This window comes from Coptis chinensis, chromosome 9, assembly GCF_015680905.1.
Source record: "Coptis chinensis isolate HL-2020 chromosome 9, ASM1568090v1, whole genome shotgun sequence".
NCBI classification, from domain to species: Eukaryota; Viridiplantae; Streptophyta; class Magnoliopsida; order Ranunculales; family Ranunculaceae; genus Coptis; species Coptis chinensis.
Genome location: NC_141464.1, coordinates 85,065,571 through 85,077,681, shown reverse-complemented (window position 1 = coordinate 85,077,681; position 12,111 = coordinate 85,065,571). Strand labels below are relative to the sequence as shown.

The 12,111-nt window shown below is 36.1% G+C and overlaps 1 protein-coding gene and 1 pseudogene across 1 annotated transcript; both read left to right on the top strand.

Moving 5' to 3' along the window:
* Positions 1–1,021: 1,021 nt before the first annotated feature.
* On the top strand, positions 1,022–11,507 carry LOC147479068 (putative LRR receptor-like serine/threonine-protein kinase At1g56140). Its single transcript, XM_086582924.1, has 24 exons — positions 1,022–1,208; positions 1,494–1,665; positions 1,857–1,928; positions 2,226–2,297; positions 2,390–2,461; positions 4,428–4,499; positions 5,394–5,465; positions 5,553–5,624; positions 5,763–5,834; positions 6,025–6,096; positions 6,173–6,244; positions 6,438–6,509; positions 6,607–6,672; positions 6,827–6,892; positions 7,296–7,340; positions 7,464–7,528; positions 8,215–8,594; positions 8,971–9,169; positions 9,255–9,395; positions 9,584–9,702; positions 9,862–10,072; positions 10,172–10,404; positions 10,691–10,841; positions 10,944–11,507. The coding sequence occupies exons 1-23, from the start codon at positions 1,115–1,117 to the stop codon at positions 10,733–10,735; spliced, it is 2,556 nt and encodes an 851-aa protein (XP_086439050.1). The 5' UTR covers positions 1,022–1,114; the 3' UTR covers positions 10,736–10,841; positions 10,944–11,507.
* LOC147479069 (putative LRR receptor-like serine/threonine-protein kinase At1g56140 pseudogene) lies at positions 10,824–11,312 on the top strand (annotated as a pseudogene).
* Positions 11,508–12,111: the final 604 nt, after the last annotated feature.

The following is a 12,111-nucleotide window of genomic DNA, read 5'->3' as shown; positions in this document are numbered from 1 at the left end:
AATGGTGGATGTTGATTAGGTGGGAGTCGGAATTAGGCTGAGTCCAATGTTGCATCCACTTTCTATCTCCTTCCACCAAAAAAACAGTGTTTTGAAGATGGAGAGTCAATTTTGGTGTCCAATAGTTCGAACCATTCTACGCCACTTCGACTGGTGCGGAATAAAAAAAAAAAAAACTAAAAAAAAAATTGTCACAATTAGTTTATGACTTGGTAGGGACATAAAACAATTGACTCAATTCCACGACGTTTGGGTTTTTACAAACCACGTCATTTCAACTCACGTGGAATGCACTATCTATTCCTCAATAACACTCTCTATATATGGAGAGTTATATACAGATAGGGAGAAAAAAACCACCACCACTCTCTCCGCTTTTGAGGGAATGGAGAGTCATTGCACCCAACCTTAGTATTAACTGTTTGGATAAAAAAACAATTTAATAATAAAATAGAGCATGGGGTGAAAGTGTTTTATGCGGACTTATTGAGATAAGTTGATTGGCACTGTTTGTAAAAAGTATATACAAGGTTTTAGACCCGGCCATATATGGCTGAATAATTTATAAAATTCACCGTCTTTAAATTTTTGCCAGGAATTAGTGGAATTAAATGATAGATAATTATTAGTATAATTTTTTATAATTAATTTAGTAATTAGAGTTGTATAAAATTTTCTTGTGAGATATTGATTGATTTATTAGAGTTGTAGTTGTATTAGGAAACTTTTTAAGATTAAAAATGTTGTATTATGAAAGTTCTTGTGATTTAAGAGTGTACACATAGCATAACTCTCTTTCAAAAACGCGCCAGGAAAATAAATAGTCCACGTCCATAAAATGTACTCTGACTTTAATATAGAATATAGAGAGAGGTGATGGGAGTAAAGGAAAATATAACAACCACCGTTTTGTTTGACAGGTTACAGGAACAGTTCTTGTAAAGCCGCCAATATACACATCTAATGAATATGTGTGGGTCCCAACATATACATCTAATGAATTTTCAACTAAAAATATACAATATAAAAATGTTCAAATGTGTTTATTGCACACATTTGCAATTTCTTAAGAGAGTTTTGTGTTGAGTTGAGGCGTTGAGCTAAAAGTTGAGTTATGAAGTTGGTAGAGTTTCTCTGTTGTATGTTTTTGTCTTTGTTGATCAGCACATCTCAAGCTCAAACTCAAACTCCTGCTGACCCTTCTGAATGTACATGCACCCCTTTTATTTTATCTTGTTATATATATAAGATGGGCATTGTTCTATTTCATTTTTGATAAAATCTTTACAAAGATTTTTTAGTGTATCTGTGTATGTGACACCCTTTATATTTTGAACGTTTTCTGTCAAGAGCTAGATTTAGATTAGAGACCATAATGTCCTGTTATGGTGGACAGCTTTTCTAACATCATAGCATACTCTTACATACCTTGCATGGTCACCTAGTTTGCAATCATTAACTTCTCTGGTTGTTTGGATGTGGTGGTGACACAGCGAGGGCTCTAAGGTCTATATTCCAACAATGGCAAATCGAGCTTGACACATTATCGGACGGAAATCCATGTACTTCAGCTGCAGTTGACATTTCGACTACTAATATCGAGACCACCGTTGGAATCAAGTGTAATTGTACTATAACCAATGGTACTTGCCACATCACCCAGCTGTACGTGCCATGCTACCCTCCCTCTTCATGTTATATTTTTTTATAACGCTTTGACGATTCTTACTTACACTTGGGAACAATGTAGGAAATGATACAAGCATTAAACAAAATCTCTAATTACATAGTTCATAGTTGCATCATGTGTGGATCATTCAATTTGTTTCTAATATGAATTTATTTGTTCTTTTTAGGAAAGTATTTAATTCGAATGTGAGAGGAGTAATTCCTGAAGAGCTGACGAGTTTGCCTTTCCTAACCTATCTGTATGGACTCGCTCTAATCTTCCTCTTTCTAACGTTCCATGGAATTTGTATCCACATTATAATCTTTCTGAATTACATATTCTAGATTTGAACTAAATTTAATTAACCTCTTCGTATAATTGCTAAGAATCAAGGTGTAATTATCTCTTTATAGTTGTTCCAAGACAACCACGAGCAACTATGGCTATCGTTTTTGCTTATATTTTATGTCAAATCGGTCTTCCGCAAGGAATTCAAGAAAAACCATGTGGTTTAGGGGAACTCTTCATTGATTTCTTATATTTATTTACTATGCAGAAACTTGGATCAGAATTTCTTAACAGGTCCCCTGCCTGCATTTCTTGGCAATCTATCTGCTTTGCAGACCTTGTAAGTTGCATTTTGTTTTGGGGTACATTTTCATCATGCCATAAAAATAAAATCATCAGAAGTGCTATTTTAACCATGTGTTGTTTTATTAGGTCAGTTCGTACTAATGCGTTATCTGGGACCATACCACCGCAGCTTGGAGGACTTCGGAACTTACGGATATTGTAAGACATCTCCAGAATTTCAAATTTTCTACACAATACTTTATGTTGTTCACTGGGGATCCATTTCCAGTTTGCTAGTCATTTTCTTTTATTTTTGGGGGGTTAATTCCATACTTAGCCAGTGTTAGAGCTTACAAGGAAAAGAATGAGCAAGTTTCTTTAAATTAATAACAATCACATGATGTTACTTCTTCTCTTGGTGATGTAACACATATACACTTTCCACAGATGTCCTAGATTCCAACAGTGTTGTTATTATATTTTTGTTTGACATACGTAAATCCAAAATGTTTGTATTTGGGTGTATTTGTTTACTATTACTGCCGAATTTCTTATATATTTTTTTTCTTCTTTAGGGGTTTTGCTTCAAATAACTTCTCTGGGTCACTTCCACCAGAGCTTGGATTGTTAGTCAGCCTCGAGGAAATGTATGTTCTTCCAAGTATTATATCACATAAAACTAAGTGAAGATCTAACTCACACATCTAAGAGATAAGTTTCCCTAATTGACCACAATATAAACTTGTGGTCTAATTACAGGGTCAAGCTTGACTCCAGTATGTGAGATCTTAACATATAAGGGCAAGCCCAAAGATCATAGGACATTAAACTCTTACATTAAAGTTGTCCTTATATTTGTTCTTGCAATACTAAAGCATGGAGCCAATGCATCATTTTTATATTTGACTGCTATATACATATGCGCACTTCTAATAGTGCTTTGTTACAAAATTACAATCTTACTGGATCTCAGTATAGCAGTCAACCCTCGTCCTTGATCGAGTTCCACACAAAAAGGGAAATATAACAAATAGTGTACTTCAAATGCAGAGGCTGCTGCAGTAACCTTTAAGCATGAACCACTATGAACCTGTCTGAGATGCAATCTTTTGATTTCTTCCTCAAAATCATATAAACAGAAATGAAATATCATATTATTGGAGAGTGCAAGTGCTGTAGTTGAATTTTGAGTTTCTGATATGTGATCTTCAACGGACAGGTACATAGACAGTGCGGGTGTGGGTGGACAAATTCCTAGAACATTTGCGAATCTTGTAAATATGCAAGTCATGTAAGATCTTCTTATGACAATTTCTCCTTTTAACTCATTGGACTCGCTCTAATCTTCCTCTTTCTAACGTTCCATGGAATTTGTATCCACATTATAATATTTCTGAATTACATATTCTAGATTTGAACTAAATTTAATTAACCTCTTCGTATAATTGCTAAGAATCAGGGTGTAATTATCTCTTTATAGTTGTTCCAAGACAACCACGAGCAACTATGGCTATCGTTTTTGCTTATATTTTATGTCAAATCGGTCTTCCACAAGGAATTCAAGAAAACACCATGTGGTTCAGGGGAACTCTTCATTGATTTCTTATATTTATTTACTACGCAGAGAGTTGGATCAGAATTACTTAACAGGTCCCCTGCCTGCATTTCTTGGCAATCTATCTGCTTTGCAGACCTTGTAAGTTGCATTTTGTTTTGGGGTACATTTTCATCATGCCATAAAAATAAAATCATCAGAAGTGCTATTTTAACCATGTGTTGTTTTATTAGGTCAGTTCGTATTAATGCATTATCTGGGCCCATACCAGGACTTCGGAACTTACGGTTGGAGGACTTCCAGAACTTTTCTACACAATACTTTATATTGTAAGACATCTCCAGAATTTCAAATTTTCTACACAATACCCAGTGTTAGAGCTTACAAGGAAAAGAACGAGCAGGTTTCCTAAAATTAATAACAATCACACGATGTTACTTCTTCTCTTGGTGATGTAACACATACACTTTCCACAGATGTGCTAGGTTCCAACTTTCCAATAGTGTTGTTGTTATTATATTTTTGTTTGACTTAGGTAAATCCAAAATGTTTGTATTTGTGTGTGTTTTTGGCTTGGTGTGTTTGTTTACTATTACTGCCTAATTTCTTATATATTTTTTTCTTCTTCAGGGCTTTTGGTTCAAATAACTTCTCTGGGTCACTTCCACCAGAGCTTGGATCGTTAGTCAACCTCGAGCAAATGTATGTTCTTCCAAGTATTATATCACATAAAACTAAGTGAAGATCTAACTCACACATCTAATAAGAGAGATAAGTTTCCCTAATTGACCACAATATAAACTTGTGGTCTAATTACAAGGTCAAGCTTGACTCCAGAATGTGAGATCTTAACATATAAGGGCATGCCCAAAAATCATAGGACATTAAACTTTTACATTAAAATTGTCCTTATATTTGTTTTTGCAATACTAAAGCATGGGGCCAACACATCATTTTTATATTTGACTGCAATATACATATAGGGTTTGACCCAGGCATCTAGTATCATCACCCAAAGATTTTACCGACTTTGCTAGTCGGCACTCCGCCACACACTATTACTGATCTCTTTAAAAACAAGTTTGCCCACATATTTTCCTAATATTTTATTGGAGGAGCAAAATGTCCCTTTAAAATAATGCTTAGTTACAAACTCACAATCTTACTGGCTCTCAATATAGGCAGTCGATCGACCCAGGGACGGAACCAGGATTCTGGGGGTGCATTTTTGTGGTGGTGGGGGTGGGTGTGGGGAGGATGCTTCTAGCAAATTACTATCACATTATGTGACTTTTACACATCTTTCGGGGTGCGACTGCCCCTACACGCACCCCCGTAATTCCATCTATGGATGGACTCTCGTCCTTGATTGAGTTCCGCACAAAAAGGAAAATATAATAAATAGTGTACTTCAAATGCAGATGCTGCTGCAGTAACCTTTAGGCATGAACGGATGAACCACTATGAACCTGTCTAAGATGCAATCTTTTGATTTCTTCCTCAAAATCATATAAACAAAAATGAAATATCATATTATTGGAGAGTGCAAGTTCTCTAGTTGAATTTTGAGTTTCTGATGTAATCTTCAATGGACAGCTTCATGGACAGTGCCGGTGTGAGTGGGCCGATTCCTACAACATTTGTGAATCTTGTAAATATGAAAGTCATGTAAGATCTTCTTATGACAATTTCTCCTTTTAACTCATTTGATGTATCATATACTTCCATTTTGATTTACTTCCATTTGTCTTTCAGGTGGGCATCAGATAATGCCTTCACAGGCAGGATACCTGACTTCATTGGCAATTGGACAAACCTTACCACACTGTAAGCTAATTCTTTACCTAACCGTCTCATGAATATTTTTTCTGTACGAACTAATGAAGGTGAGATTTCTTATAATGTTGTTTGAGTGTTTCTCTCTTGCTTTGCCATAATGCTGCCTCGTATCGAATGTTACTGCAGTAGATTTCAAGGAAATTCTTTTCGAGGTCCAATACCATCCAGTTATTCTAGTTTGATTTCGTTAACCGACTTGTAAGTGGTTTTCAAGAATTTTAAATTTATTTTTTCCTCATACTGTCATATTTTATCTTGTTAGAGTTCTTTGTGAGTCATTAGATAGGTGGGACACTAATTAAGCCGTACTCTCTTTTTCTCTCTAAACTTTATTCTTCATTAGCCACAATATAATTTTACTTATCTGATTATCCTATCTGTTGTTCAGGCGAATAAGTGATTTGGCCAATGTGAGTTCGTCACTGGAATTTTTGAGGGAAATGAAAAATTTAACCGTCCTGTAAGTCTCCTAATAGCTCATTCTTTCTTGTACTTATCACGTTTGTCTGACAAATCACTAACTCCTTGTTTTGTAGAACCCTGAGAAATAATTTGCTCTCTGGAACTATTCCATCCAATATTGGAGAGTACCAACAGTTACAGAGATTGTGAGTAAACGTTATAATTTCACCTCCAACAAAAAAAAACACAAACACAGACATGCATGTACATATACATTCAGTCATTCAAAAATGCTGACAAATAGGAAACCAACTGTGACGATTTCCAGTAAAGAAACGTACTCACATCTGAGTAATATTCTTTCAGTGTCCTGATGTTGGTATAAACTTGCTTTTACAGGGACTTCAGCTTTAACAATTTAGTTGGCCAAATTCCAGAACCTCTTTTCAACCTGAGTTCCCTCTCTTATTTGTAAGATATAAAATTACTAGTGGTCCTTTAAATTACTTTCTTAGGATGGTTCGTTGTTGTTTATCTTTATCTTCCCTCATTTCGTTGCAATGAGAAGGTTTCTTGGAAACAATAGCTTATTTGGTACCATTCCTCCTCAAAAGAGTCCATTACTTCTCACTGTGTAAGTCCTTATTCTTATCTTTTTAGGTGATTAGGAATCTTGTCTTCAGTTCCTTGATTGCATTTGTCATAACAATTTACCTACAATTGAATTCCTACTTATCATTCTTCATTGTGCGAAATAAATTTGACCTTGGCCATATGTTTATGTGCAGAGATTTGTCATACAACAGATTGTCAGGAAGTTTACCATCTTGGATGACCCTGAGAAATGTAACACTGTATGTCTGATGATGCAAACAAAATGATATTTTTCTTCACTTACATTTGTATTCCCACAATCTTTACCGGCAGCAAATTGCACTACAATTTTATGCAGCTCAATAAACTTTTCAATATTATGTTGACACTGAATGAAGAATGAATTATATAAGTTAGTTTGTTTTATTTATACATTTAATAGGAATAAATACACTCTTTCTGTTAAGTTTTCAATTTCAGTGGTCCATGCTTTTATTTTCAACCACCGGTTGACATAAATGCCATTAGCACCTATGTCATGAAACTATGAAAGTAGCAAGCATAGCTTTTGTTAAATCCTTCTATTTCACAGTTGATCTTACATTCTTACCTATATATGATCTTTAGAATACATACCTGAGCTACTTGCATTGTCTAATTCAGGAGCGTGGTTGCTAACAACTTGACATTTGATTCCTCAATCAATAGGTAAGCAATAATTGGGTTTTTTCTGCCTCCCTTTTATAGACACATTATTTCTTATCTATATTTCCAAATAGTTTTTCCTCCCCTGTAGTTCAAATTCTGATTATATTTTTGTTATGCATTTAGTGTCTTGCCTTCAGGAATAAATTGTATTCAGAGGAATTTTCCTTGTAATAGGGACTCTCCACGCTGTAAGCCACGTCTTCATCTTTCATTATTCATCACTAGCACATATTAGGAATATGAAACTGCTGCAGTCGTTCAAACTATTGGAATTTTTCATAACATATTTTTATTGACCAAAGTATCATAGACAGGATTATTCTTCCATGTCTACATATGTTTAAGAAATTAAAGTGAGTTGATATTCTATCTTGCCTCGAACATTACAGTATTTAAATTAGACTAGGAACTTCACTAACTTAAGTTTAAACAGCTGGTATCAAATAGCCAAGGAGGGTGACGGGGATGCATTTTTTAAATTAGTGATAGCCTTATATATTCAATAAATGAACTTATTGGAAATGTGCAAAATGATTAGGGTCATTTGTCAAAGTTGGGCTGAGATAAGTTGGTTGCCTTAAGGAAACAACAGACATTTTAAAGTTAAATGGTTTAAAGTTCCAAAGGTTCAGAATCATCAAGCATATAAAATAGAAGAAAACGTCATACATTAACCTGAAAAGGCCTGGAAAATTCACAATAAACAAAGTTGGAAGCGATAAAATAAACACATATGCTCTTAGGACCGGCTCACACTCTGGGCTCCCTGTGATCAGCAAGCAAAACCTACACAACCTACTGGAACTGAATATTCTACAAATAGTACAATATTGAATGAGCTAGTTTACACACACAACTCTTTACTGGTTCACAGATTCCTCCTTTGCAATAAACTGTGGTGGTCCACAGAAGACATCCACTGATGGCACAGTTTTTGAGGCCGAAAATTCTACACTTGGCCCGGTATCTTACTATGTACAAGATGATAGATGGGCAGTTAGCAATATAGGAGTATTTGGTGAAAGATTTGGTGCTCCGTACATCCAAAACAACTTGGCGCAAGCTTCAGGTACTTTAGACCCAGAACTATTCCAGACAGCAAGACTTTCCCCAGGATCGCTAAGATACTTTGGCCTGGGTCTTGAGAATGGAAGATACAATGTAAGCCTGCAGTTTTCAGAGACTGGTGATAATGATGAAGGTGCAAGAAACTGGGAGAGGCTTGGAAGGCGTGTTTTTGATATTTATCTGCAGGTATTTTCTCTTTTTGGTACTAAGAAGTATATAATTTTCTTCAAGCTTCCAAGTTTTATTTTTGTATTCCATCTTCAACTTTTTCATAAGTTGCATACCCCTTGAAATTGTTAGAAGGCTCGTGATCTGGGCATATATCCTTCTACCTTTGCTCAATTATCATTAGCTGTTACTTGCAAAATGAGAAACTCGATAATTTTGGTTGTAATACTCACGAGTATCATGTTCAATGGTTCGGAATGGTTAGTTACAAATTGAATGACCTCATTCATCGATGGTAACTTTGTAGTATGAGAAATTGAGTTACCACGCAGTTTATTTGTATATCTGGACCATTGTTTCCATTATTTTTATAGCTTATTTGCTTCTGTTTCAGGGAAGTCTCGAAATAAAGGACTTTAACATAAGAAGCGAGGCAGGTGGGGCCATAAACAGAGCTGTTCAAAAAAAATTTGAAGTTCAAGTATCCGAGAACTTCCTTGAGATTCATCTCTTTTGGGCTGGAAAGGGAACTTGCTGCATACCTACACAAGGTTTCTATGGACCATCCATTTCGGCTATCAGAGTTACACGTGGTAATATAGCATATGAATTTTACTTAATATACTAATACAGGTGTCAATTACTTTTGACCTAATCTGCTGATTGCATTACTATCAGACTTTCAACCAACGGGCTCAAAGAAGAATAGGACTGGCATGATTGTTGGTATCACGCTTTCTATTGGTCTTCTGAGCATTATTTGTGCTTTCACTATATTATATTTGAGGAGGAAAAGATCAAGTGGAAATGAAGAGGAAGGTAAATACTATATTTTAGTTGATAAAGCAATTAGGATACGGCATCTTAAAATTTTGTTTAGTAGGTAAACATTTTTTGTTATCCAAGAAAATTTTTATGATCGCCAGGTATATCCAGAATTTTATATTTTATCAACACGCTTTAAAGGTTCGGAACCATTCTTAATAACATTTCGTCACAAACTGCAGAGCTCCTAGAAATAGACAACAGGCTAAACATTTTCAGTTATGCTGAGTTGAGAACTGCTACAGGAGACTTCAACTCAACAAATAAATTAGGAGAGGGAGGATTTGGACCAGTTTACAAGGTAATATTTAGGTTAAGTTGACTGCGATAATTAATGATAAGAACTTTCAATTTGAACTGAGACTGATATGCAGTGACATACTCATCTGCTTGTGTACTGGTTATTTGTTCCATTGGCTAATGATTTTCTAGTTTCTACCGTTTTTTCAATTATCTACAGGGGATTCTGTCTGATGGAAGAGAAGTAGCTGTGAAAAAACTCTTAGTAACATCTCACCAAGGGAAGAGTCAGTTTGTAGCAGAGATTTCCACCATTTCTGCAGTTCAGCATCGCAACCTAGTGAAATTGTATGGATGCTGCATTGAGGGGTCAAACAGACTCCTTGTTTATGAGTATCACAAAAATAAAAGCCTTGATCAAGTACTCTTTGGTAATAAAAGCCTTGAACAGACTCCTTGTACTAACATTTTTTTTTGCGTCTTTGGAACTACTTTCTAAAGCTCGTTTGCCACGGATGCAATACATGCAGGTAAGAATGCTTTACATCTTGATTGGCCTACCCGGTATAGCATATGCTTGGGGGCAGCAAGAGGTCTAGCGTATCTTCATGAGGATTCAAAGCCCAGGATCATTCACAGAGATGTGAAGGCTAGTAATATTTTACTTGACATTGAACTGAACCCCAAAATCTCGGATTTCGGTTTGGCAAAGCTCTATGATGACAAAAAGACTCACATTAGCACGCGAATTGCAGGGGACCATGTAAAAGCTCTTCTGACACTTGTGTAATTGTTTGGAGTTATTCTACTCTTGAGTTTGTCTACTAATCAGTGGGTTGGATGCTGTTTGATTGTAATACTCCAACTTCTGGCTAATGCGTGGCTGTTGCAGCCCGAAAGTTGAATTGTATTCACAATCCAAAAGCTATCACCCTTGGCCCTTGCTCTGTCGACAAAACTTGTGTAGGGTGAATTTTAAGAATAATCTTGCGTTTTCTTTATAGTTTTATTCCTAAAAATATAAATCTAAAACGGAATATTTATTGAAGTGGCTATCTCGCACCGGAGTATGCAATGCTTGGCCATTTAACTGAGAAGGCTGATGTTTTTGGCTTTGGGGTTGTGGCATTGGAGATCCTATGCGGGCGTCCAAATGCAGACTCGAGCTTGGAACCAGAAAGGATGTATCTTCTTGAATGGGTATGATAAACAAAAGTTCTTTCATGATTTAAATTTTTTTTTCCTCCAAGTAGAAGAGATGCAAACTATTTTCCTTTCAATGTTTTCTCATTATCGTTTTAGGCCTGGAACTTAAACGGAAATAACCATGGCTTGGAGCTGGTGGATCCAATATTGAACAGTTTCAACGAAGAAGAAGCCATTCGTCTGCTAGGAGTAGGTCTTTTGTGTACTCAAGTATCACCAACAATGCGGCCAGCAATGTCACGAGTAGTGGCCATGCTGACAGGAGACATTGAAGTGAGCACTGTTGCATCCAGACCTGGTTATTTAACTGATTGGCAGTTCAATGATATGAGCATTTTCAATGGAAGTCCAGAATCCTCAACATCCGAAGCTCCCTTGCACCGTTCCAACTCATTGTCAAGTGCAAGTAAGGTGTCTGGTGCAGACTACTCGCCGACAACGGTTACTCAGGCGATGTTACATTAAGTGATTGGTAAAAAAAGGTCACAATTATCTTTCTGTAACCTTCCTTTTCATATTGACAGATGTTGTAGGTTTTTTTTTTTATACATGTAGATAGAGAGATGTAACTGCACTACCGTTAACACTGCACCTGCAAGCATTCGTTTCAGCTCTTCAAGCATAATTTACTTACTGTATAACCACAGTTATTCTTCCCAAGAATCTTTCCCTATTACTTTTCCGAATCATAATTAGCTCAAGTTTTACCATTTACCAGAATTTTACGTGGGAAACATTACCGTCTTTGCATGAAACTTACATCATTACAGATAAAGTTTTACCAGAATTTTATCATAATATATTTCATCTGGAACGGTCCCCTACTCACAGTCAACACCACCACCACATGCTCTAAGGCAAGGACATTGGTGACATCATGTTCTCACTTCTTCTACATCCGACCACGGCACAACTTGTATCCTTAGTCAAAATAGTTGAAACTTCTGAAAGTCAAAATAGTCAAAATAGTTGAAACTTAATTACAACCGTATCCATAGTCAAAATAGTTGAAACTTCTGAAAGTTTGACAAGTCAACAGACAACAGCCTGAAATGTTCAATGATATTCAAGAATGTGGCGATATATATGGTTGACAATGTTGGGCTCCCTCGCCATTGAGCTGTAACGGCTTGGTGGCATCATTTGTGAGGAGTGTAGGACGTGTTGGGGATTATACCAATACCAATCGGTTCCCCACTACACAGATAACTTGTATATGAACTCAATTCAACTCCGGACAAAATCTAAATATCAACTACAACCT